Source organism: Calonectris borealis, chromosome 19 (genome assembly GCF_964195595.1).
Source record: "Calonectris borealis chromosome 19, bCalBor7.hap1.2, whole genome shotgun sequence".
NCBI lineage: Eukaryota > Metazoa > Chordata > Aves > Procellariiformes > Procellariidae > Calonectris > Calonectris borealis.
Window position 1 is genome coordinate 12,722,769 of NC_134330.1, and position 26,905 is coordinate 12,749,673.

Here is a 26,905-nt window from a genome sequence, read left to right on the forward strand (position 1 = left end):
CTTGCATCAACATATTCTTGTTTCCTTACTCTAGAGGAGCAGCACATGGTATCTTCTTTGCTGCTGAAGGAGGTGAGCACGAGGGCTTGGGGCTTGGGTTGGTGCTCTGAGAAGGCTCACGGAGATACGTGGCCGTTCGCATACACACTTATCTGGGAGCAGGGTCACGGTCTCCAGGGAAAGTGAACATTCAAGAGACAAAGCACCTCTCAGAACTTCCCACTTTCATGGTTTCTGAAGCAGTTTTGAGAGCAATTAAGTAAGTTCCTAATTGTGAAATGCACTTATCAGCACAGATATGCACTGTCTCACTAGCCTTTGAAAAATCCTTATCCTCTTCTAACCGGTGAGCTGCGTGGTACAGCAGAGGAAGCGCGCAGATAATGGCTTTGAAAATTTGCCAGCTCTGCCCCTTTGCACAAGAGCAGCGCTGCGCTCGCTGTTGTGCAAGCAGCGGGTGGTGGCGGCAGCTCAGGCAGATGCTCTGCTTCTGTCTCAAACACGCCGAGCTCACAGGATCACAGGGCACCTCCTGAGTCTCTGGTCCCCCCCTGCCCACAGCAGAGCTACCTCGAAGGCCGGGGGAGGTTGCTCAGGGACTTGTTCAATTGAGCGCTATCTCCAAGGATGCAGATCCCATGCCTTTTCTGGGCCCATCCCAGCACTGCACCGCTCTCATGGGTGTTTTTCGTACGTCTAATGGGAATTTTCTTTGCAGCACCACGTGCCCATCGCCTCTCGTCCTTTCGCTGTGCACTTCGGAAAAGACTCCGACTCTCTCTGCTCTATAGCCCTGCCATGAGACAGTTGGGCCAATAGTGAGACCCCCCTGAGCCTTCTCCCCGCCAGGCTGACCAAACCCAGCTGCAAGTAGCCCAGCTTCAGGTTCGGGGCCACCGGCAGAGTCGCTGCTAGTGGCACTGTACAACCACTGCGGTTCCTGGAGTGCCCCATGCAGGGTAGACATTCATTTAACCAGCCCCGGGGGAACACCGGCAGAGACTTGGGCGCTCTCGGTCTGTGCTGCTAAACCAAGGAGTTTCTGTTACAGAAGGAAAAACACGATTGCAATGTGCAATTAGTTAGGAGAGAGCTGAGGAGCAGCGCTGGTGAGCAGCTCCTTTGCTTCTCTGCACACCAGCTTGTTCAAGCACATCCTGTGCCCGATCCAGCAGTATCCCGCTGCCCTGCCTCATCGGCACAGTAGCACAGCAAGGATTTGTCCATCAGCTAGATCTGCGCTCAGCCAGGGAGGGGGCTTTGGCCAGGGGAAGATGTGGGGCTTTGCCAGACGAGCTCCCAGTGCCACGGCAGTTTGGGCAAGGGCGAGACCCTACCTGAGCTGCCTTGTGCTCGAGATCAGCAGCCGGAGGTTGGTGAAGCCTGTTCAAACCATCACCCAGGTGCCTCCGCCTGCTATTCCGGTCTACGCAGGGAAGTGCACAAGGTGCAGCATTTGTGGGTCCTTCCAGACCACAACAGGGACACGGGGCAGGGCGGGTTAGGGAGGTGAGATGGGGAGTGCTGAGCAGAGCAGACGCTGTTTAGAGCTGGTGCCTCCATAGGTGGATATGAAGACATCTTTTTTGACCTTTAAGAGCAGCAGAGGGTGAAGAGCACCATGGGGGAAGGAACCCTGTCCCTGTAAGACATCCCCAGAGACACTCAAACCATGACAAAGTGCTGCCTTACATTTCGCCCCCCAAAAAACTGGGGAAGCTCTGCTTGAGCATCAGGCTGTGTACCCAGGTGGGTGCACAGGAGCCTCCCTGCTAGGGAGCTGGGGTGGGAGGCGAGTGCTGCGCTGCCTTGGCCTCCTGCACGCGGGGAGGAGTTTCCAAGCCCCGTGGGTCAGCCCCGCTGGGGCGCCCGCTGCAGATAACGCCCTGCTGCAGATAAAAGCGCAGGCGCAGAGGGGGCCGTGGTGAGGACAGCAGAAGATCGCAGGTGGGTGCCCGGCCCATTGCATGCTTTCGTGGAGCACTTGTTTCTGTACCGTGGGTGGGGGACTGGGGGGCTGGAGCTGTGTTTGGAGCATCTAGCTGAGGTCTGCTCTTCCCGCTGCTTGTGTGATGGCTTCCCCCACCCTGCCGCAGGGCTGGCAGAGCGGCTCTCCGCCTGGCACCAAGCACAGCTGGAGCACAGCGAGGATGTGGCTGGACCACCTCGCTGCTGTCGCCGGGGGATCCTCCACAGGGAATGGGTTTAACTCGGCATTTTAGGGTAGACTCTGGGCTACCTTTGCCAGCAGCTCCATGGTGGGTGCTGAGCACTGTGCAGTAGGCACAGCCCACAGCTCTGGGCTCATTCTGATAGAGCTGATTGCTTTGGAGCAGCCTTGGGAGGTGAGTGGGTCAGCTTTGGGCAAAAACATGCCATGTCTATGTGTAGAGGACCTCCCATGCTGCCCCCTCCAGCTCTTCCAGCCCCACGCGCCAACTATCCCTGCACACTCCGTGTTGCTGCCCGGGCTCGCCGGCGAGCTGCCTGCCTGCAGCGCTGGCTGTGTGTTCTGCCCACTGTCTTCTGCTTCCTTTTGTGTTGCCCCATAGTCCCAAAGCAGTGTGCTCCCTCCAGTGCCCGAGGTCCCCGGGACAGGACCTTTCCGTGTGCCACTGCAAGGACCTCCCAGGCAGCACACTCGCTCTTGGGGAGCATTGCATTGGGAAGGGGACACCTCGTGAGCTCCCTTAACGCCTGCCGTCAGCAGGGTCGGCACTGACCTTTCCACAGATTCTTGGTTTTCTTCACTTCTTGCATTTCTTTGCAGGGATGAAGGCAGAAATCTTCCTGGGGTCGCTGGTGATCCTAAGCCTGTTCCAGGCATCTGTATCTTCTTCCTATGGTATTGCCCTTTTCTCAGGTTTTGCAGATCAGGGGCTTTTCTGGGTAGGAAAGATAAAGTTAAGTCTGTAAGAGCCTGAATTATTCTTCTGAAGTCCTGAAGAAGTGTCAGAAGGAGCATAGTCAGTGTGTATCTACTGTGGCAGCAATCCTAGCTGTTTCATGATTTTATCAGTTAACGTCCTGATTTCTTAAACTCACGTTAAATTTCTCAGAACCGCTCCATCCCCACGGTACAACGGTCTCCCTCCCTGCACACTGGGAAGTGGGCAGCTCCCTTAGTGCATTCATGCTATTTTTTAAGGAGGCTGAAAACTGAACTCCCCTCTTCTTGGGGGGGCTGATTCCTGCTCTCAAAGTGAGGAATGAATTATTGTCTCTGAAGTGAACTCGCTTCAGCTGCTGCAGCGTTTGGTGAATTGGAGCTATCGGGGCTGTGGAGTTTGGGGATGGGGCAGTCACTCGGCTCTCTTCCAGCCCTGAGTCACTGCTCCAACGTGTATAGAGACCTCTGCCTGTTAATCTACAATGTAAAATCCTTACGGAAAGCACATGCCTGACCTTTCATTTGTCTTAAATGGTGGTTCAAGCAATAATTTTTCTCACCAAGATTGTCAAAGAGGTAAACTCTGGGTTGATCACGGAAGATATTTTAAAGAATCTGGGGAGAATTTGGAGATATTTATCCCCTTTGTGCTGATTTCTGAAGTTTTCTTCTTCCCTAGAAGCTGTAGGAAAATGCTCTCACGCAGAGAAGCCCACCAGGGGCTGTCCCCTCCTGTTCTGTGCCCTGCAGCCAGCAGATGATGGGGACACATTTCATTTTTGGGAGCTCCCCTGAGCAGGAGGGGGAGCAGTGAGGATGGCAGGAGGTTGCAGGACGGACTGGGGAAAGCAGTGGGGAAATCAGGCCGTGTATCCTTCTGCCTTGAGGTATAGGGGGATATATATGAGCTTTGGCCAGTTGGTGCCACGGGGAAGGACCCAAACCCACCATAGGTGTATTGGCAATGTGGCTATAACCAACCTAGGATAAAAAGTGGGGGAGTAAAGACAGTGATCAGAAAAAACAGCAGATGAGAGCTCTTAATGCTGGGCTCTTAATGCTCGTCATGGCAGCCAGCGGTATCTGTGCAGGCTCCTTGAAGGCAGCTATGGCTGGAGGCGTAGAAACAAGATGAATCACATTAATTGGGGTTGCAAAATATCTTGAAGAAATAGCAACTGCTCTCCTGTGAAACTGCAGGAGGGATGATGCCTACATCTCTCACCGTGGCTATTCGAAGCCTCCACTGGTGGAAATACCCTTTTCATGCCCGGGAGTGACTCTCTCAGACTCCCCTGAGGAATATATGTATATACAGTTATCTCTCTCTCCAGAGGGCGAGCAGCAGCAATTACTTCCAGCACTGCAGTGCTGATACCCCTGGGTGCTGGAGGCATGAAGAGAACCCCACTGCAGCACAGGGATGCTCCTGGGTGGGAGACTCGCTCTCACCTCTGCTCTTTCCTTCCCCTTACCGAGATCTGCCAGAGGAGCTGTTGGACGCGTCCCTCCTGAGCAGCGTGGACGAGGCCAAGCAGCTGGTGGATGCAGCCTACAAGCACACACGCGACCGGTGAGAGCTGGGGCTGGGCTCGGCTGCTGGCATACGCTGTGTGCCCTGCCTGCACTGCAGCATCACCGGCTTCTTCTCCTTGCGCCGGCAGAGCGGGCAAGGGTGCGAGGTCCTCTGGGAGCACAGTGGGCTGTAATCCAGCATTTTGCCTGTCTTCACCCTGTTTTTACGCCACATCTCCAGTCTATTGGGTCACTAAGAGCTGTAACTGTGTCCTCCTCCATGCACGCCATTCATCCCAGCTCAGTGTTGCTCAGCTCTGTTTCATCCCTCAGGGATACTCCGAGGAGGACTGGAGCCAGCACAGGCTCCTGCTGATTTCTAGTGGTTCCCTCCCATGGAGGGAGCAAAACACTGTAGGCTGCAGTGAGGACATTTTGTGGGATCTGACAGGACAGCTCAGCTTTTGCCACCAAGGCTTGGGAGTGTACGGCTTCCTACCAGCCCATACACACCCTCCTTCAGTAGCCATCCTCTGAAACCCCTCGCTGGCTCAGGGACCCCTCCACCTGAGAGGAGGCTCCAGCAGCATTAAGATAGGGTCACTTGGAGACGTTTGGGACCTCTGGATGGAGACTGGCACCTGCAGACATTGATGAGCTGGATAACGGTTGGGTGAGGTTTGGTTGCCTCAAGGATGTAAAGACCTAAAATTTGTCTTCTGGCAGGTGGAGCTGGGCAATTTAAGAGATTCCCTCCCTGCAACTCACTCTGCTCCTTTTCCAGGGAGCAGCCCTGGTCTCTTCCAGCTACCGTGCAGGGAGGTAGATGACTCTGCCTTTGTTTGCAATTCAGACTAGTAACGCGCCAGGAGAGCTGGGGTGCCCGAAGCTCAGGTGTGTAACCTGCAGGACTCTTGGCTTTGCCCCATTTTGTTTTATTCTCCCTTGCAGCATAAAGGAGCACCTGCAGAACGATGCCTTGACCCCAATAGAGCTTCTGGGATATTTCAAACAGCCGGTGGCGGGGACTCGGGCTGCCGTTCGGGCTGCAGATTACATGGAAACCACCCTGACCCTCCTCAAGGAGAAGCTGCGATGGGCTGTGAGGGGGGACTTCAATGTCACAGGTAGGGATCTCACTTTGCTGGGAGGAAGCAGAGGAGGAAGATACAGGGCTTGGTCACCGGCGCTTTGTGGGGCTTGGGAGTAGGGAATGAAAGGGGGTTATGACGGGCCGCTACTCAAATCCCTCCCATGCGACTGCAGTGAGGCAAAGCTGAGTTATTTTTCTGTGCTCTCTTTCCATCTTAAAAAATTATTTGGGGGATTATCTGTTAATAGAAGTGCTTTGTGCACTTTCCTGGTTCTTTCTGCAATATAGCGGTTAATGTACCGGTGGGTCAAAGCTTGTAAGGCTTTGCTAGATAATATTCTTTTGCTTGAGTAGGGAATGAGCAAACACAGAGGTTGTGACTTAGAATAGCTCAACCCCAAGGTAAGCAGATTTTCTGCCAGACTTCAGCTAGCCATGGTCGAAGTCACTGCCAGGCTGTTCTGCATCGGGAACAGGATGCTGTGAGAAAGGCACAAATAGAGAACGAGAACAGAGCAATGTGAAAGGACGTTTCAGCGTGTGTCGAAGGAGCAGTGTCCTCCATGAGGCGGCAGTCCTGGCCTCCCGGCAAGGCCAGTTTGCTGAGAGCAGAAGGCAAATTAGGGGCAGTAAGAGAAAGAGTTCAGGGAGGCACAGGGAGGGCTCCTGCCGTATAGAGATGAACTCATGGGGATCCCCAGCATTACAGCAAAGCGCTGGCAGGCCAAGACACACGTCACGGGGTGCTCAGCATCGCTCCAGCATGGGGTGGGTGGGAAGAGGGGGGCAGGGCTGCCTGTGCTCGGCTCCAGCCCCTCCATCCAGGAGTGATGCTCCGGCATCTCTCCAGACCAGCCGGCTGCCACCTCTCATCGCCTGCCCAGGAGGCAGCAGCGGCTTCTTAAACCATGCTGTGACCCAAACTGTTGGTGGCAGCAGCGACTAGGAAACCTCCGCGGGACTCGGGATGTGATGTGCTAGCAGCAATAGCCAAGAAGGCTTTGCTGGTTGAACTCGGCCACTTATCCCCCATGCACGGGGAAATCTGCACGGTGGAAATGCAAAGCCAGCGTCCCCTTGTGCTGCCCAGCCACCTGATGGTTTCTTCTCCAGGCAGCTCTGAACAGTGGTGATGCACACTGGTGGCTGCTTCACAGGGGGAAAAAACTTGTAACACACCACTAGGATGACTGTAGCTGTTAGCAATTTATGGTGGAGATAAAAAAGGAGGGGAGAGGAAGGAAAAAGGATTGCTAATGCTAGAAAATCATTCTGCTGCTGCAGGCAGCAATCTTATTTATAAGATTTGACCACAACTTTGTTGGGTTTAATGCTTTCCAAACCAGAAAAAGCAATCTGCTGCTCTAGAGAGCATCCTCAGCACATCTTTGAGCAGGAAGACCTTAAATGACAGCCCCTTGTGCTCTTCCGGATGATACCGTGATAAGAAACCATTTCAAGGGTACAAGAAGGAAAACTTTTTATGGAGCCTGGGAGGCACCGCAAACCCAGCATGTTCCTGCATGTTTACTCTCTGTTGTTACCTGGCAGACTTGCTGACACCGGCTCAGCTGGGGATGATTTTCAAGGCAAGTGGATGTGACCAGCAGGATAAGAAAATTGATTGTGATGCTTCTCGCCACTACCGAACAATCACTGGCGAGTGCAACAACAGGTGAGGGGGCTGCGTCAACAGGAGGATGGATGGATGGGTCCTCCATCAGTAGAACTAGAGCCATGTTCCCAAGGATGATCCATGTAGTATGCCTTCTTTACGGTTTTACACCTCACAGTGTTGTTTCCTAGATGTGCGGAGCTTTTAATTACAGTCCTGCTTGGTGTTTTACCTGAACTAGATCTTTGACCAAAATGTGAATAGCTCTGTGTTGGGGACTGACTCTCCAGCCCAGGGTCTCTGTCATCAGGCTGCATCTTTCCTCTTCCTCCTGGGCTTTGTCTGGCTCTGCCTCTTTGCAGAGTCTCAAAGGGCTTCCTGACCCAAACCCATACTGGAGCATGATCTGGCCATCTCCCTGCCCCACACTGTGTGTAGGAGGAGCTCTGGCACACGGGCTGGGAGAGAGCACCTTCTGCATGTCCCGTTCTTGGACAAATGCAGGGGCATGACTGTAATGTGGGAGACAAGGGAAGCTGTGCTAAAGAGTGGAGTGTTTTAAAAGGGACAGTATAGGAGCATTCCCCATCCCTCCCCTGTTACCAAGAACCTGCTAGGCAGAGCATCTCCTGGGAGCGCCTCAGGCAGAGGAAGGCGTTCAGACAGCTCTGCCTGCCCAGGGGATGCTTTAGCCTTCAGGTATCTGCATAAGAAGCAGAGAGAGAGTTACCTGCCTCCTTCCATTTTCGGACAGCGGTGTCTTCATTCAGGAGAGAGATCTGGGCTCTGGGATAAGGACAGGTCCGTCACACCTGAACCAGACCCTGAACCCTGGAGAAGGTGGGCTCAGCTGTGCTCTGTGCGCTGTGTCCCAGCGTTGCTTGGCCCTAGGCAGTGTTACACCCACGGTGTACGACAGGCAACCAGAGAACACATCTTATGCATGCACTCCAAAATTAAATATAATATTAGTCTAATTAAGGCTTTAATGGTCTAATCAGACTATAATAACCACTTAGTCCAATTACAGCATAGGAACACTCACAATCCAAATCACCCCATTTATATTAAAGATCACTGGTAATACCATTAAATGAACAAGCGTAAGTCTCTGCCCCTTTTCTCTGACGCTAAGCTTTTGCCTTTGTTTTCCACCCGTGGTCTGAGGCCGAGGGCCCTTTTTCAGGCTGGATGACACAAGGAGTCACCAGCAACCTGAGTTTTTGCCTGGGAGAAGCTGAGGCTTGGTGTGTATTATTATTATTGTAATTATTATTATTAAACCTGAGGCTTATTGATAGCACCGACCCCATACGGCTGCAGCAGCTCCCCGACCATTGTGCATCGCTGTGTGGTCCCATTCCAAGGTTCCTGTCTCTCTCCACATCCATGAGCTCTTGGCCCTGCCATGATCCTGATGACACTAATAGATTGCTGTTCTTCCATTCGCTCTGCCAGGAGAAACCCATCACTAGGAGCTTCAAACAGGGCCCTGGTCAGATGGTTGCCAGCAGAATATGAGGATGGCGTGTCAGTCCCCCATGGGTGGACAGAAGGAAAGCGTGTCTTTGGATTCCCCTTTCCACTGGTAATGTTTGTAACAGTCATTGGAAAATGCAGTATCAGGGCTTAGGGATTGCCAGTGCTTGGATAGATCACAGGCGTCAAGGTGCACGTCCACCAGCGGGCGCGGTGGCCCCCAGGAGGAGGAAGTTAAATTCACCAACTTCAGGTTGATGATATGAGAATCTCCAGGGTGATCTAACAGAAATGCTTTCTAACTCCCACACTTTCAGGAAAAGCAAAGGAAAATTAATCTGATTACTGCAGAAGCACGGGATAAAGAAAGAATTACACAATGTGTTCTTTTAAATTAAGTGCATTTAAGCTGAAGTAATTTACTCACCTTTTTTGATTTTTGGTTTGTGGAAGCTGGTTGTCTCCTGAAAAGCAGTATGCCGCAGGGTAAAATGAACAAGTGAAATAAAAAATATCCAGCTAGAAATTCTGTGTGTGGGTCCGTGGGTGGAGTGATCTGTGGGGGTGCATGTGGCTCTCGTGGCGCCTGGTTGGGAGCAGGGACACTGTGATGTGGTTTCTGGTCACTTGGGCTTCGTGCAACAACAGCGCTAATGAGGAGCTCTGCGATCTTCTGGGTGTGTGCCTTACGCTTGTGCTTTCATTGTACTTCCTAACTCTGCTCTACAGCACAGTGTCAGGGCTTGAGCGGAGTTTTGACCACTTTTTCTGTAGTAATACATGAAGGAAGAACTAGTGGGGGAATTGTGATGGATGAGGAAGGGATGAGAAGGGAAGAGGGCTTTGGGAGAGTGTCCTGCTGGAAGGAGTTTACTGAGATAACTTTCAGAAATTCCCAAAGACTATTTTTTTCCACACTTCTATTTCAAAGCGGTCTTTTAAAATCTTTTGCTTCCTTTTCCCAGACTATTCAGTATGGCTCTTGCTTAGCTGCTTCCATATGTCCATCAAGGGATACTCTTGGCCTAGAGGCTCAGAAACCTGGCTAGAGCCAGAACAATGCAATGCTCAGCAAAGGGGGCACTCAGTAACGTCTTCCAACTCAGAGATTTGGGTTTTTTTCTGGGAAGTACAAAGAATGCCTTGTGAATTTTTGCTGATGACCCTACGAACTGATGCACCCATTCATACAAGTCATTTCCTAACACACGTGTTCTGCCTTCATCCCCTGCAGGTTCGAAAAGTGTCAAACGAGATTGTCCGCTTTCCCCCTGGGCAGCTCAGGATGGACCAGCAGAGATCACTCATGTTCATGCAATGGGGCCAGTTTATTGACCATGACCTGGATTTCAGTCCGGATACCCCAGCCAGAGTCACCTTCAGTGGCAAGGTGGACTGTGAAACCAGCTGTGCCAAGCAGCCCCCTTGCTTTCCCATCAAGGTACAGCCAGCATTCTTCTTGCAGGGAAGAGGGGGAGAGGGTATCTACCTTCCAACCAGGAGATGCTGATGGCTCTCCCAGTCCTTGGCCATGGAGGGAAATCCTCCCAGAGCAGGCCACACTAGACTCCAACATGAGATAGGAACCTGAGCTTTACAGATTCAATCTGATATGTATAAATTCAGTGGAAAAAGTTTAGGTATCCATAGGACTTTATGGAAATTTAGGCTTCTCCAGGCTTTCATGCATATTTGGCACTTGGACTCCTAAAATAGCATCTCTGCTGTCAATCTGACCCTTCATATCTGGGATTTATGACTGATCTCCATGCTATCTAGCATGGGCACTGACTTTGAAATGGCTTGTGCCTGGCTTTTCTTACGGCCGTATTATCACAGTGCAGTTGCTGCACCCCTGAACTGGTGATGAATTATTCTTTTATCTTTCTGCAGATCCCACCCAATGACCCACGAATTAAAAACACGAGAGATTGCCTCCCTTTCATCCGCTCAGCTCCCGCTTTTACCAGCGGCAGAGCAATTCGAGATCAGATCAACGCGCTCACCTCCTTTCTTGATGGCAGCGTGGTGTACGGCAGTGAAGTGCCTTTGGCCAACAAACTGAGGGATCAGACCAGCCAGCTGGGCTTGCTGGCTGTTAACCGGAATTTCACTGATAGGGGGAAGGCATATATGCCCTTTGACAGCATGCAGAAGGACCCCTGCCTTATAGTCAGCAGGGGAGCTAAAATCCCTTGCTTTCTTGCCGGTAAGTTGGGTACTGGCACCCCTAACCCTGAAATCCAGAGCAAAGAATTCCACCAGCTCCGGTTAATTTCTTTAATTATTTGGGTTTTCTATTTAAGTAGAATATTTTTTAATTTTAAGTAGAAAATGGAGCATAGCAAAACATCATGAAAGACTGAGACAGGCTGTGCTAGGTAGGAGAAAGGTCTTCACCGTCTCCAAGTCCTCTTTGTGACTACATGCCTGGAGTGAAGCTGTCCCACCTGTGCTCAGCAGCTCTGGTGTAGGGCCCAGAGAGCACATGGGGCTGCTGGAGGTGACCTGGGAACCAGTGCAATGATGGAGCCGAGCAAACGCAGCAATAGCAGACTGGCCTGAAGCAATGTCCATACGTGTCATTTGGTGGCTGTCTCTCTCCCATCAGGGTGGGTACAGTTGTGTTGGTGGTGGGTCACCTCCACGAAACATTTGCCCGTGCTGCTGCGCATCAGTGCGTCTGGTGCACTGTGAGAGGAGCTCGGATCCCAGCTGGACTGAGAATGAGGCCAGCCACAGACTGAGGTGACCTTTTAAGATGTGTCCCCACCGCTGAGAAGGCTTGGGTGCACTGGCAGCACGCCGGCCAGGACATCAGCACAGGCCTTCAGTCCATCAAGACAGCCTCCGGTTCCATTTATCCTTCGTCACACTTTTGGCATCCTCTTGACCACTTCTTCAACCCAAAATAGCTCCTTTTGTCCCGGGCACAGCCTCACAAAGCCACGCCTCCCCTCCAGCCAAAACACAGTACAGCCACCACAACCTTCCCATCTGCTGCCGTTTGCTGTCTTCTCCTGGCCCCAGCACACAGAGACAAAATAACTGACCTGGAGCCCTGAGCATGGCTCCCTTCTCCCTGGCCCCTGCTGCTGAGGACCAGGATGTTGCCACAAGCCTGCGGGACCCCAGAGCGGGACGTTTCTGATACACCTTGTGAATTAGTGTCTCACTCCCTGGTCCTTTTCTTTTGGTGAGCAGGACCTCCTGGCTAACTCCTGCTGGCTCTGGCCACACTGGGCTGCTCATGGCACTGCCGGAGAAAGCTTGAGGGCACAACAGATCTCATCAGCTGTGGAGCTGATTTCTATTGCCTTGACCCTCTATATATCTGGCCTAAGCTCCTCTGGGCAACATCCCCATGGTCCTTGGATACCATCAGGACCTGGTGGTGGGTCTGGGGGGAGAGCTCTGCTTGGTGTCATCCTCCAGCACCCTCCTTTTAAGCTCTTGGTGTTTTATGTTTCCTTCAGCCTCTCACACCTCTCCGTCTGTCCCATCCGTTGTTCCACGTCTTCAGCTGCTTCCCCAGCTCCGTGCAGGTCTCTCCTTGGTGAGGACCACGCAGGACCTGTGACCAAAGGCAGGTGCCCGGTGAGGAGCAGAGCGGGCAGGTGTATCGGATGCTTCCCAGGGTGGGCTCCCGGCCCCCAGGACTCTGCAGCCAGGGGCTGCTGGAGCAGTTGCTGTTCTATAGCTGGGTACACGGCCATCAATGAATTTATAGTGAACAGTTCAGGCTGGCTCGGAAGCTCCTTTGAAAATTCAGTGTCTTATCTGTGACTTTTCCGGTCCCTGAGAACTGGGGGAATTATACGTGTGCGGTCGCCTAAGAGGGTTCAGCGATTGCCTACTGGAGCTCTGTTGGAAGCCCGGGGTGGATGCATTCTGCTCGAGGAAACCTCACAGTGCTTCTTTTGTTTCTTCTTCCGCGGTCTTTCACAGACAGCCTTTGACAGTGAATGAAAAGGGCTCTGTGCTGAATGCAAGAGCAAATCCCTCTATTTACTATGGGACTAGGGACTAAATATGACATATTTACTTTTCTCTGAGTGCCTCTTTATACCCTCATCACCTGCTTGCTCTTGGGTTTCCTGCCCTAGATGTTTGAAGAGGGATTTAGTATTTCATTGTGATGCTGTTTGTAGTTTATTCCTTCAAGTTGTGACTGATTTTGCTTTTACTTTTGCTCACCGGAGAGCTTGATTGTGACTGTCACCTTGCTTTTCAAGCAAGTTTCAGCTGGTTTTAAGGGTGTCTTCTGACTTTCAGAGCTCCCTTGGCCATCCTGACTTCCCTCTGCCCATTTTCATTTCTCTCTTGAGCTGTGAGCTGCCTTTCTGATATGGGAGTCTGGAGAATACCTACTTGTATTTAGCTGCTTAAGTTAATGCTCCTAGCCTTTATTTGAAAAAACCTTCCCCATCTCTCTGTGATGCTGAGCACAACCATAGTGGCATCTTGGCTTTTGCTGCCTCAGCAGAAATTTGACTTTTCGCTGGTGCTCTCCAGTCCTCGGGGCCCAGACCCTGGTTTCCTTCTCCTCTTGTGTGTTTCTTACCCATCTTCTTCACAATGCAGATATCGAGACATCTAAAAATTTCTCATGTGCATGCTTCCCAATGTGACATTCGCCTCCTCCCAGTGGGAAGCAGCCAAGAGCAGGTCACTGGCAGTAAAAGTCTGCTCACTTGTGATACTCCTAGGTGATTCTCGAGCAAACGAGATGCTGGAGCTGGCGTGCATGCACACACTCTTTGTGCGGGAGCACAACCGCCTGGCTAGAGGGCTGAAGAGATTAAATCCCCACTGGAATGGAGAGAAGCTCTACCAGGAGGCACGGAAGATCCTGGGTGCCATGATCCAGGTACCAGCCACTATGTCGTATGTCCTGGCTCTGCTGCCTTGCAGTCTCAGAGAGTTAACGTGATGGGCTTTGTTAGTGTGGGGTGTCCAAAGGGTGCAGTATTTTGGGGTGCAAATGACCAGCTTCTTTCCACCAGGCCCTTTTGTCCAAAGCAAAATCATACGGAGGTATCTGAAATAACAAGCACAGAGGGGTCCCCCTGAAATTTTGATGTCCCTCTACTGTTAAATTTCCAAATTGCTTGATGGGTTTTTAACTGCACATTCGTGTTTGGGAAACATGGGGACAGAAAAGTCAGAGGAAAAGTTTTTCTAACCAGTGTTTGGTACAGGATAAAAATGGTACTGGAGACTTGGATTAAAATTCCTCTGGGTTGTGAGTCTCCTCCTCTCAAGAAGCTCCCTGTGCTGGTGGGTGCAACCAGCCATGGCATTCCTCTGTCCTTACTGCTTTGGGGCAAAGAGCCCCTCGGGACTGTGCTGCACCACAGGCTTCACCCTGAATGAGATCCTAGGGTCACAGAAATATTTCTGTGCTTGCAAGGGACCTCTCAAGGTCTCTTGTCCAGCCTCTGGGTTTGGAGCAGGACCAGCTTCAAAGCCAGATGAGGTTTCACAGCCAACAGAAAAGGCCGGCTCCTATGAGAGAAGAAGACATGGGCTTTCCAAAAGCAGTGTTTAGTCATACCTAATTGGAAACCTGTCTTCTGAGTTGGCTCAACAAACAAACAAACAAAAAAAGCAGGAATATCAAAAGGTTTAAGTTTTTTAAACTGTCAATTTAAATATTATAGTATTGTTGAATAAACATGTTGGGTAGGCTGATGTGGAGAGGCTGAAACAATTGTACTAAAAGCATTGTCTCCATCATCATGTTTAGATCAATGGTTTCATCTTTTTGCCATTTTCAGACAATTAAGCCATTTTCACCTACTGACAAAGAATTTGATTTTTTAAATTATATTGTGCAGCCTCCTCAAGATCCCAAAGAGACATGAGACAAGGGTTGGAAACCACTACTATGGGAGGACTAACACAGCTGCCCATGGGTGGTGATATCATCTGTGCCAACACTGTTGACTTTTTCTTTATCATCTGAAGCATGTAGGGTTGGAGGGAGGAGGAAATGCAGTTCTATCTGGCTGATGGGAATGGCCTCTACCTATAGGACAAGGAGGGAATATTTGGGAGGATTTAGTAGGCTTTCATCTTGCTCTGACCTGCCAAGCTATTGAGGCAAGGAAGAGCATGTCTGGGGGCACCTGAGTGCCAAGTCCTCAGCACCAGCGGGCAGAGGATGCTGGTGCACAGGCAGAGGATGAGCATGGGTCAGGCACGAGCAGTGTCTGTGCTTCCTGATGTTCCTGAAGCAGTTATGTCCACTTTGCATTTTCATGCAAATCACTGCATATTCATGCAAATCTCATCACTGCTAGAGAGTGTAGTGATCCCACCATGCATGGTTGGAGAAACCAGGAGCCCAGGCAGTGGCCTGCAGTGCCTGTGTCTGTGCCTGGAGCTGCCCCGCCTGTGGCATGGTACAATGGCCAGATGCAGAAGCAGCTTTGAACCAAGGCCACGGAGCTGAAGAAACAACAATGATGTCACTCATCAGTGCCAGAAAGGATCATCACTGGACTGCCAGAGCAGCTGGGTGAAGGTCTGATGAGGTGAAAGAAAGGTTGGCCCTGGGGAGCCTTTCTGCTCCACATCTGTGCTAGCAAAATCTCCTACATAAATCCATCAAAGAAGTTCAGTGTGACAGCTCCTGTAGTTCAAGACACGAACAATAACTTTGCTTCCAGTGAAACTGGTGGCCAAGCAATTAAGGATTCACACTTTCCTTTTTTCCCCCTTAGATTATAACCTACAGGGACTACCTGCCTCTTCTGTTGGGAAGTAGTTTCCGGAGATTGATTCCTTGCTACCGGGGCTACAATGAGTCTGTGGATCCTCGAATATCCAATGTCTTCACCCTGGCTTTTCGTTTTGCTCATGCTTCAGTTCCCCCAAATGTTGACCGCTTAAATCAAAATTACAAGCCCATAGGTCCCAAAATTCAACTCAGAAATGCCTTCTTTGCTGTCTGGAGGATCGTTAAAGAAGGTAAAGCCTTTCTTGTACCGCTGCAGTGTAAGTTTATTTCATTTAGCTTTTTCTGCCCTCTCTGGATGAGCTCCTGCTTCAGCCAAACTTAAAAGCCATTTGCATTAAATGTATTAAATGACCTTTACTACCAGCCAGAGTTTTTCCCAACACAGCTGTTCTCTGCAGTCAAATGTGGCCCATCTTATTTTGAAGCTTGCAGTCTGATCGCTTAATTGCTGTAGACTCTAAGAACGTTATTCAAAGTATTTTCTTTTTAATTCTTTAAGTGCAGGAAAATTGTTTCTCTTGTAGTACAAGCTTATAATTAAATATAAGCTGTGTTCAGCTCTCCTGAGCCTCTTACACACACACTTGCCACCCTGCACTGCTCACAAGCCCGTGTGTAACTCTTGCAGGTGGTATTGACCCCTTTCTCCGGAGCCTGATGGCTAATCAGGCCAAGCTGATGACTCAGCAGCAAATGGTCGTGGATGAGCTCCGGGATCGGATGTTTGAGCAGGTTGAAAGGATTGGGCTTGATTTACCCGCGCTTAACATGCAGCGTAGCAGAGATCATGGCCTCCCGGGTAAGTTGGCTGTGGGAGCAGAGCACAAAGAAAGACAGGTGGAAATCAGGCACTCTTGTGACTGAACATTGAGAAATGTCTCCAGCCCATGCTTGGCTGAAATTACTTTTTCCCAGACCTTTTCATCATTTCTGTACGACCATAGGTAGGTGAATAGGAGGTTGAGCAATGAAGTCAGAGCCTGGCTGGAGCTGGAGGAGACACACGGCCAGAAGAACATGGGGCATTGCACAGACCAGAGTCAAGTGTTCAGTAACTGACTCATTTGTATTGTTGTTCAAATGGCAAAATTGGGAAAGTACTTCAGCAACAAGTTTGCAGGAGTGGAATTAGGGCCAGAAGTCCCCTGTGGCTTCTCTCCAAGCATCTGTAGTGGTCCAGCCCAAGCCACACATGACTGGAAGAGCAGATCGCAATATGTGAGGAAAAATCTTGTCGTAATTTCTCTATAAAGACTGTGTCCCAGACAAAAAGCATGTCAGAACCACTCTCAGGGCTCTGCAAGATGCAAAAACTGTGTAATGGCATTGCAAGATGGTCTTGAGAAATAGATTGTTGATAGGACTTTACAACTGGCTCATGGGTGTGTCGTTGCCTAACAGTGTTATTAGGCTGATGTAAGTGTCTGGAGCTGCTGTGTCAGGAATGTCCTGGGAGATGCAATAGGGCTCACTTTGAAACTGTGGTGAAAAGCGTGCTGAATTCACAGGTTTTAAGCCCGACAGAGGCTTTGCAGCACATCCAGGTGCATGGTCAGGTCACAGGATTGCTCTGCCTTTGCTGCAACAAAAAGTTGTGATTTTTCCATGCTTCATCTAGGAACACTATTGTGCAGAACCTGATCTGAACCACAAATCCTGAATTTATAGCTTTAACTGCTGATCTGCTGCAGTGGAACTGACATGTATTTCTAGTGTGAATTTGCGTTTAGCTCCTAGCCTTTGGGTCTCAGCCCACCCCTGAGTGCTACTGTACTCCTTGATGTTAGACAACCTGTGAAGAGGAAGACAGTGTAGCAAGATCAAAAAAGCTTCCTAATTCTTTTTCTGATAAAGCAAATACTCAGTCTCCTTGAATTGTTTGATAGTGGTGTTACCCAGGCACCATGTGCTGTATCGTTTTCTCGGAATTCTCCCCAGTTTTTAGACATCCTGCTCACAGCAGAGGTGTGTGCTGCAGCATCGTCTCATCTCTGCACCTATCAGTTCACTGAGTTGGTAGGTAGGAGGACGCGTTAGTGCTCCATAGACTTTTCCTCTACTTAAGCAGTCATTTGATAAGACACTGAGTGGCAAATTGCCCTTTGCTGGGTATGTCCACCAAGGTGCAGAATTATGCACCAGTTGTGGTCCAGTGGATTTTCAGCTGTTTGCAGTACAGAAAAATTAGTCCAGCTGGCAAAGTCCAGCAGCCCTCTCCCACCTGAAGTAACTTGGGCTATGTAAAGCTCTCTTTGCGGTGTGGGATGGCTTGTCCCTGTGGCTAGACAGGGGCACAAGTGAGACCAGCTGTGGGGGAGTACTTGGCCACTATCCCGTTGTACAGAAAGAGGTAGCGTCAACATCTTGTCCAGATTCACTTTCAATGAAGGCAACATCAAAGAGTTTTGTGAGGACCTCTCTCCTCTAGTTGAAGGTATCTGAGACTGTATGCTCCCTCAGGGTTCCTGGGTCACAGGACATGATGAGACAGCCATTAGGCATGCCCAGACCCTTCATCTGAGCACCCACAGCACAGGGTTAGGAGCAGTCACAGCATACGCAGCGTCAGGTGCCTGAACATAGGTCTCCTTTGCTATTTGAAATGCCCTGGCATCGCTCCTCTGGCTCTCCTCTGCAGCTTCAGCAGGACCTGGGTCTCCCGCAGTTCCTTGGTCACATCACCAGGAGGTTGTTTCGGACACCATGGCTCTGCAGCCTGTGCACAGGCACCTGCATTGCCACTGAGTGGAAGAGCAAAACGGCGCTGGAAGGTGGTGGAGCAACTCCCACAAACAGAGATCACTTGCAAAGATATGGCCCTTCCACAAACAGCATTGAAATGCCAGGCAGGATGAGCTGGGTCTGGAGGAGTGGAAAGTCGATGGCATTAACGGAAACACAGAAAAATTTAGGAAAGTGTTTTAAACATATTGGGACCCTACCTGTGCCCTGACTTTGGGAAAGAGGAAAAAATCTTTCCAGGAGGGGGAAACACATTACTGATCGTCTGCTCTGATACCCAACTACTTGCAGGTTATAACTCCTGGAGACAATTCTGTGGGCTCTCACAACCTTCTGGATTGAAGACACTTGCTCGAGTGTTGAGGAATCATGGTCTCGCAAAGAAGTTCATACGGCTGTATGGGACACCAAAGAATATTGACATTTGGATTGGGGCACTTGCAGAGCCCTTTGTGAATGGAGGCAGAGTTGGGCCTCTCATGGCTTGTCTCATTGGCACCCAGTTCAGGAACGTTCGTGATGGGGACAGGTAAGAGAGGAGCTGGGTATTCAAACTCCAAAGGACAGAGACAGACTGGAGTTTATGCGGATTTCTTTATGCAGATTTGGAAACTGTTCCAGTTGTTTGTTGCTTTTTTTTTCATTACTCCTCCAAATGTTTCTTTCCCTTTCTGGTCATGTTCTTATTCCCTGTTTAGATGATGGTTGAGATCGTAGGCTAAGTTCCCTCCCCAGCCAGGTGTTTTCACTCTCAGCCCGTTCACTGCCAGTCACTACTTGTGCAGGTTGGATTGCCCTTCTCCGTGCTGATGGTTCACACCCAGTGTGAATGTCTGAGCTCTTTTCCTCCTTCAGATAAGTGGTTTCAAGGAGGCCCATGTTACTGTGTGTTCAAACAGCAGCTCACTCCAGCAAAGGGAAACATACAAATACCTTAACAAGAAAAAAGGTACAGCTCTAAACGTGGGAAAACCAGGATCTAGATGGATTGACTTCACCAATTAGAAAAAAAGCGGTCAGGTTTAATCAACCTAAATGGCTTGCACTGACAGTAGATGCTCAGCATCTGTTGATGTGGTGGCTCATGCTTTGGGTAGTTTTGAAAATTTGCCTGCAGACCAAGGGTAGTTGCTGAAGGACTAACACACTTTCAGGCTTTGCAGGGAGTAAAAGAGATTACTTGTTCTCTCTTGGTTAAGTCCCAGCTCAGCCCAAGCTGTTTCCCCAGTGCTGGCAGCATCCCTGTCCCCTGTCCATGGGAGTGCTCCTTCTGGGCTGCTGTGTCCTGCAAAAGTCAAACATCTGTCCACCTTCCCACCTCCTGAGTTTGCGATACACAGCTTTGCACCATCACAGTGTCTTATGCACTTCTCAAGGGTCTTAGAGATGATTTTTCACTATTTCTCCTTCCCACCCCAGTTCTGAGTTGGAACCCTGTGGTCTGACATGTAGCAGTGTTTGGGCTTCACTTACACCAGGATTTAGGTGGGTTGGGGTTTGCTTGCCAGCCAAAATCATTTGAGCAGTGTTGTGCTTTCAACACCTGAAGTCCTCCTCCTCCTTGAAGCTGCTCAGGGGCATCAGGTGCAGAAGAGAGTTATGTGCCCCATTTTAAGCTGCATTTCTGAGGCAAGGTCCCTGTACTTGCAAACAATATTGCCTCAAAATGGGATCATGACCAGTGTTTCCAGGAAACTTCTCTGCCTAGAAAGATTTACTGTGAGCTCAAAACCCGGTATTGGGAGCTTAAAGGCAAACAGTCTACTGCACATCTAGAAATACTGTTCTTATGGCAGGATACAAGAACCGATTTTTCTTAAAGAGAGTAATTATAGGGCTGGTTCCAGCATGGCAATCATGTGGATGTAACCACAGTCTGCGTACAGTATGTGCAGACTTTTCTATTTGAGAGAGGAGCCTGTGTCTCGTTTGAGGGAACACAGGGCAAGGCTTTAATTCAATTGCATCTTTATTATATGTCCATGGCAGAAAAGCAAGTTAAATTATCCAGCTGGTGAGTAAGGGCTCTTGATTTAAATAACAGAAATTTAAATTTGTTCTTGGCAAAAGTGTGTTATTGGTGTTAATGGGAAATAATGTTGCAGGAGTCTTGAATGTGAAGAAGCCAGAAGGCAAAAATCTGTTGTGTCGTCTTCTTTCTCCTGCAGATTTTGGTGGGAGAACAGAGGGGTTTTCACTCCTCAGCAGCGCTCTTCACTGGCCAAAATCTCCTTGTCACGAATAATATGTGACAACACCCACATCTCTAAAGTACCGAGACATATCTTCCACGCTAACAGATACCCTTGGGGCTTTGTCAGCTGCAGCCAGCTCCCGAAGCTGGACCTCAGAGCCTGGAAGTCGAAGAGGATCGAGGAAGTTACAGAGCAAGGTATAAAGCTTCAAAGAGCAGACAGCTCCTGCCTGCAAACATGTGAGATAACCAGAGCCCGAGGCTCTAAACAGAGCCGCCTAACACAGGTTTGACCGTATGTGCCAGGCACATATCTAGCACGTGTTTAGAGACTCCATTTCATCAGGTCCAGTGAGTAGCTCCTCCAGCAGGCAGATTTTCCGGCATCGGCATTGCAAGACCAAGCTAAGTGCACTGCTCTGGGATTTTTCTGATTACAGACTTTTCAATTTAGCTCTTCGCTGTTGATGCCCGTGCTTTTCCGCATGGGAAGTGATGCCCGAATCGGGGGTCTAGTCTTTCTGCCTAGGCAGTTGCACAGCTCTGAGCAGGCTGTCAGCACATCCTGCTCAGACCAAAAGCAGCTCTGCACTTGAGTAGAGATTCCCACCTTATGGAAGAGACTGTGGAGTTCGACTTCTGCTAGGAAAGTTTTTGCCTATATTTACAGTATTTACCTCAGCTGCCTTCAGGATTTGTAAAGTTCTTGAGGTTTAATTCTTTTCTTACAAAATGCTCTCTGGAATCCCTGGGAAGTAGATTTAGGCAAGAGTGGCTCTCCCCTGGGAGAGGTGGGCTGCTTCTGTGCCTTAGGGCCACCCCTTTTCCTAACAAAACATCGTCTTTCCTTTGCTCTGACAGTCAGGCCCTGCCGTGCTCTTATCCGATATCCAGGCTGTGAGAAGGAGCAAATCTCTGCAGCAGTCATTAAGAACCCGGACAACTCTGTCTGCAGTCAGCTCCCACTTTCCGTGAGGATGGTTCAGTATATTCTCTGCAGGGCTATGGGATTATCAGCTTGAAAGTGTGGCAGGGTACAACTACAAATGCCATCTTCATGGTGCCAGAAAAAGTGAGACTTGTAGGATCTTGTAATCAAGGAGAGATCCCTGGAGGTCTTTAAAGCAATCAGGACTAGTCCCTCTTTTCCAGCTTAACCTATGGAAATAAATCACACAAGACAACAGGGAACTATGGCATATCTTTTTCTCTTTTGTTAACACATTGCTTTTTATGTCCTGTAGAAGACGCACCTGGTGACTTTTAATGTTGAACATTGAGGATTCCCCAGAAGTCCAGACTTGGGAAGCTGCTGAGATTTTTTAGTTTTGTTTTTGTTTTTTTTTTTTTTACTGTGTGTATGCTTTTACTGCTTGAAGTGTTTGGGCATGATTGCTGTCATTTGCTCAATTTAGTTTTCATGAAGCCTTTTCAGTGAGATGGAGTCCAGCAATAAAAGAACTTCATGAAAAGATGTCCCAGATCTGTGCAGATGACTCAATATCACAAAGCAAAGCAAAATGAGTTATCTGGAGAGCGACACCCAATCAAACCAACTTAGGCAATTTCACATACACTGCGTTTCAGTAAGCTTTACTGTCAAAAACATGTTTTTGACCCTCCTTTCAAAGTGTCCAACCTACATAGAAGGAGATTGGGACATTGGAATGACTGCTTATTCTTGCTCTCCAATTTTTTTACTTAAAAGAAGTACATACTTCAGTTTCCAGAGAAAATCTACTAATTTTGTGGTGCCTTTGAGTGAAGCAGCAATAGGTGTCATGCACCCCAAATAGACTTGTTTAAAATGCCCTGTTTCAGGTTTTGCTTGAATATGGAATGAAGAAATTGTCCACAGGGAAGAAAGCTGTTCTCTCATCATTTTTTGCCCTTAGTCCAGAATGCCTAAGGCATCTAGTGTGATGGAAGACCGTGACAAGTTATTCCTGCAGCCCGGCATGAGGCAGAGTGACTTAACCCTGGGCTGTGGAGGTGATGCGATGTGTCCTGGCAAAGACAAGAACAGTCTTAAAGCACAAGAAAGTAAAAGCTAATCTAGTCTTACTCCAACTTTGTCCCCTCAATATTTTATCTTGAAAGGGATCAAAACAGCTTTCTTCTTCTTCTTCTGTAGTTTGCTGTCTTATTGCTATCGATTAATAAATTGCAATTTTGAGCTGAGGCCAAAATGTTCCTTGCACTTTGTAAAAGGTGCAGTAACCACAGATGAGTGGAGGATGGTGGTAGGTTTTGTATGGCGATAGTGGACAAAGCAGATTCAAGAACCTGTGTATTTTTACTGAAAGAAGATATTTCTTGCTCAAGTCTCTAACCCATGCTCCTGTGTCGTGTGGCACTATGAAATAGTCCTCAGAGAAAGGGACTGGCACAGGATTTAATTCCAACAAACGCTTGACAATACTCTCCGCCTTATCACCCCCAAAATGGGAAGAGTCTCCGTGACATCCTCGGAGAAAAAGAACTGGCATAGGTGCCAACTTCTGCCAGCACTTGGCCAGGGTGGAGGGGCAATGCTGGGGCTGCGTAACGCCCCCGTTTAGCAGGGGGTGTAGCTGCTAAACATAAGCCTGGACACGTTTTGAAGGCAGAAAGCATGCAAGCTTGCCTTAGGAGTGGGTTGAAGCCCACTGTTTCTTAGGTAAGTTCCTGGTGCTGAGAGCTACAAAGGAGCCAACAGATTTGATGGGTGTGAGATACCTGCCTACATGGGGGATGCGTGTCTCAGTCTCTCTAGCTTCAGTTTTCTAGTATTAGTTGTCTAACTCCGATGTCTGCACCTCCAGCATCTGTTCGGCTCCTTGGGGATAGAGGAGGTCTCATTCATTACCTTTTGACTTCAGCAATTAACTTAAGGGGAAGGAAATGACTGGCTCAAAACCACCCACAATCTTTCTGTGTGCACAGAGGGCCTATTTTTCCAATTTTAGCTGAAAAGGCTGAAATTTGGAAAATTTGATCTAGTTTATCAGCTTGATTGCCTAATCAAACCCATGAAATGCCTGTCCGGCAGGATGGGGGCTGTTGCAATAGGAGTGTGCCTTCCCTGGCCGCGGAGCCACTGAGATGGGGAACACAGCCCGCAGGAGCCGGGGCGGGATCGTTTGTCCTGCTCAGCCCCTGCTGCTGATTTCAGAAATGCAGATCTCCCTCCCAGCTCTGTGGGGCCTCTCATTCACTGTCTTTCCCACCTGCAGCCGCCCCAGCTGTTTCAGCTCTGGGAATGGATGTCCATCCTGAGTCTGTCTTGCTCAGGACCTTCTCCCAGTGATGGCTACACTTCACTTGAGTGGAGGCCTATCAAGGTGGTCAGTGGGCTGGAGCACATGATGTACAAAGAAAGGCTCAGGAAGCTGGATTTGCTCAGTCTGGAGAAGAGAAGGGCAGAGGGGGCTGATTTCTTTCCAGTCTTCGACCTCCTAATGAGTAGCTATGAAGCCAGACGCTTCTCAGAGGCACACAGTGAAAGGATAAGAGGTAACAGAGGCAGGCTGCAACAAGGGAAATTCCCACTAGACAAAGAAAAACATTATTCTCCATGACAGTGGTGCAATGCGGACACAGGGAGCAGGGAGCTAGTGGGATCTCCATCCCTGGAGATTCTCCAAACTTGCCCAGACAAGGCCCTGAGCAAGCTAATCTGGTTTTGGAGTTAACCCTACTCTGAGTAGCTGGTTGGATTGCAGACCTCCGGGGGTGCCTTTCCACCTCAATTTTTCTGCGATTTACAGTGATAAAGTGATTTATTTTCCAGCCCACATTTCACCTGGCTGTACTGTGCACTACCCCCTTGGATGCAAGTCCTATAGCACGAGCTATTCTAGCCTGTCACATTACGTTTCTGTCAGGGCTGTCTGGATGCCACAGAAATCTTCATCAGTCAGTACGCACTTTCTTGTAGAAACTCCTCTTCTCCTGTCATTACAAAAATTTCCAGCTATGTCTTTGCTCATAAGTAGGTATTTAAAGATAATCTGTGCCCTGTAGAACTAAGTGATGCATGGATTCATCATGGAGCTGCAGCCAGAGCACGATAAATAGTTTCCTCAGTCTTGATGACCCGTCTCTAATATATTTACCCTGGAATTCCTCTGAAGAAGATTTTAATAACAATGTTAATGCCTCCGTTTAACTGTGTAGTAACTGTATGCACTAGATGAGTTCCCTGTAGTACTGTTCTCCTTTTGAAGACTGAGTGGCTGATATGGTCCGTGGCACTGAGCAGTCCCAACACTTTGCCCTTTGATAACTTGTTCCAGTCTGTTCCAGTGGAGCTATTTCTGCCAGCAGTTTCCAGTGGGAATTGCTCCCATTTCAGAATCCAGTCCTCTTATTTCCTCCTGAAATCATTCCTTTCCCATTTAGAAGTCAGTTGTGATCTTTAACTTAAGCAACTCTTTTCTCTCTCTAGCGTTGCCGTATTGACAGTCCGTTTTCTGCTGAGCCTTCATTTGCTTGCCGTGAACAAGACAATTTTCTTAGTCTTTTCCCATTAGATTAGATCACCTTCCCTGCCTCCACGTCTCTCTTCTGGCCAATGTGTGGCTTAGCAGTGTTGGTGAGTAGGAGAGTCATTAAAGCTGCATGATGGAAGCTCATGATATGAGCAAGCCCCTCCTCTCCCTATCTAAGACTCACTTAAATTGTGCCAGGCTCTGAAAAGGGTGCAAAGACCCGGGGCAAAAGGGAGTCAACTGAGCATGGACACATTTAGTCTGGAAACTGGGAGCTTCATTAGATCTGTAGTTTCTGAAAACACCTTACAGGTTAGGCAAGACCTGACTGCTTTTGAAATGGAAGCATGATGGAGCTAGGTGCTACGGATCCTTGCACAGAAGAAAATTATAGCTAAGGATTTTAGTATCTATGGGTTTGGAGCCCAAGTGTTTTGTTAGATCCGAGCTGACTGTCTCTCCATGGTGAGTTGGGAATAGCATAATTTTATTATCTCTTTATGTCCTTGCCTTTTCCCATGCTCATCAGAGATACTTACCAGCAGTTGAAAGCCCCAAATAACCATTAGCCTAGCTTCAAACTCTTGTGTATCTGATGTCTTCTTGAGAGTGTGTCTGTCCTCAGTGCTCCGAGTGTGTGGAGTTACCTTTCTGCATGGAGCAGCTTGGTGATGCCCAGCTGATGTTGGTTATTCCTCAGTTTGGTGGTGCCATGGAGAAGCACTCCTCATAAACTGGCCACACCGAGGGTCTAACAGATCCTCACACTTGTGAATCTGCTTATGTGGGTCCTTCTCTGGTTATACTTTGTTTTGACCATGTGGAGACCGCCATTTGTGCTAGAGACATTTTTCTGTCTTGCCCTCAGGTTCAGGATCTTGTGTTCTTGCAGATCAGCTGTATTTTAGGGTTGCTGTGTTTCTTTGGGTAAGTCATCAACTTGCTACAGCTTAGTACCTGTTTGGGAATACTCTGGATACTGCAGGAACATAATTTTCTTACAGTCTTGATGAAAGTATTTGTAAATTACTGTCAGTGACTTAAAAATAAAGCTCTTCAGTGATTTGTGATGAGTTCCTATTTGCACGCTTCCCTATCCCTAGACATTCTGAATGAGTTTTCATGTGCAGAGTTGTGTAAGATGTTCCTCTCGCATTAGGAACCTGACAACAGCGGGCTTGATTTGAAAGCTATGGCTGTCCTGCAAGGACATTCAAAGTACCTTTCACTGGCATTACATTTCAGGAACCTCTCTCCTGGTAGGTCAGGATGAACCAGTTGTGTGTCAAATCAACCTCCTCTCAACTGTGAAAGGCCATAATTGATACTGATGAGATATTAAGTAGGTTAACAGGCATAAGGAAAGCAACTGTTTGCTGGATCAGACCTTGGATAAGCACAAAGCAGCCTTGGCTAGTCTCTGTGGACTGGCTCCAAAAGGGAGCTAGTCTCTGCAGCTCCAGTACAGAGAGGTCACAGTGCCTGGGTCCAATGTGCACACGTGAGGTGCTTGTCTTTTCCATGTGCTGGTGCAGGGACAGTGAGGAGGCTGTGGATGAAGCTATTCGCTTTGGCTGCCCCTCCTGTTGTTGCAGGGAAGCCTTGGGAGAGCTGAGCAGCAAGGCCTGCAGTAACTTCTCTCCGCTTTTCCCGTGAAAGACAGGAGCAGAGGGTCCCTGGCTAAGCCAAGGGGGCAGGGAGCACAGCCAATGCCTTTCTTCATTATCATGTGTTTCCTCATGAAATATTGCTGAGCCTTGTCCATTTTACTAAGTTCTTGGGGAATTGATCTTGTTCTTTAGGTTGCAGGCGACAATCAATGTGGTTTTATGGGTCCTTGGACTATTCCCTTTTGAGAATCGGCAGCTTTCAGTCCTGGCTGGAATTTAATATTGTTACTCCTCTCAAGCGATAGCAGCTTGAGCAAGGCCTGTTGTGCAGATGATGAAACATGAAGCTTTTTTTTTAAAAGTGATTGTACTTGTTGCAAAGATCCTTTTCATGCAGTGGTTTTAGGAGATGAAATGCAGCTGGAGCACTCCCAGGTTATACTTGCGTTTTCCTGATTTACTTCTGACGTATGCAGATTCTGTCTAAACATGTGCCTGCCTCTGGCCATGAAAACATCAGGAGTAGCTGCTCTTGCTTTGTTTATCTTTT

At 49.0% G+C, this 26,905-nt stretch overlaps 1 protein-coding gene across 2 annotated transcripts in view; it reads left to right on the forward strand.

The window, feature by feature from the left end:
- The first annotated feature begins 1,928 nt into the window (after positions 1–1,928).
- The window catches only part of LOC142090717 (eosinophil peroxidase-like), a 31,986-nt gene continuing 7,009 nt past the window's right edge, over positions 1,929–26,905 (forward strand). Inside the window, exons 1-14 of one of the 2 annotated variants that reach the window (XM_075169057.1) lie at positions 1,929–1,947; positions 2,771–2,845; positions 4,370–4,463; positions 5,357–5,532; positions 7,050–7,173; positions 8,572–8,701; positions 9,827–10,033; positions 10,486–10,801; positions 13,302–13,462; positions 15,321–15,567; positions 15,966–16,136; positions 18,371–18,608; positions 20,248–20,471; positions 21,518–22,454. In XM_075169057.1, coding sequence (XP_075025158.1) covers positions 2,773–2,845; positions 4,370–4,463; positions 5,357–5,532; positions 7,050–7,173; positions 8,572–8,701; positions 9,827–10,033; positions 10,486–10,801; positions 13,302–13,462; positions 15,321–15,567; positions 15,966–16,136; positions 18,371–18,608; positions 20,248–20,471; positions 21,518–21,540 — 2,184 coding nt within the window. In that variant the 5' untranslated portion in view covers positions 1,929–1,947; positions 2,771–2,772 and the 3' untranslated portion in view covers positions 21,541–22,454. Of the gene's footprint in view, positions 1,948–2,770; positions 2,846–4,369; positions 4,464–5,356; positions 5,533–7,049; positions 7,174–8,571; positions 8,702–9,826; positions 10,034–10,485; positions 10,802–13,301; positions 13,463–15,320; positions 15,568–15,965; positions 16,137–18,370; positions 18,609–20,247; positions 20,472–21,517; positions 22,455–26,905 lie in introns of those variants that run through there. The other variant, XM_075169056.1, reaches the window with a different exon arrangement.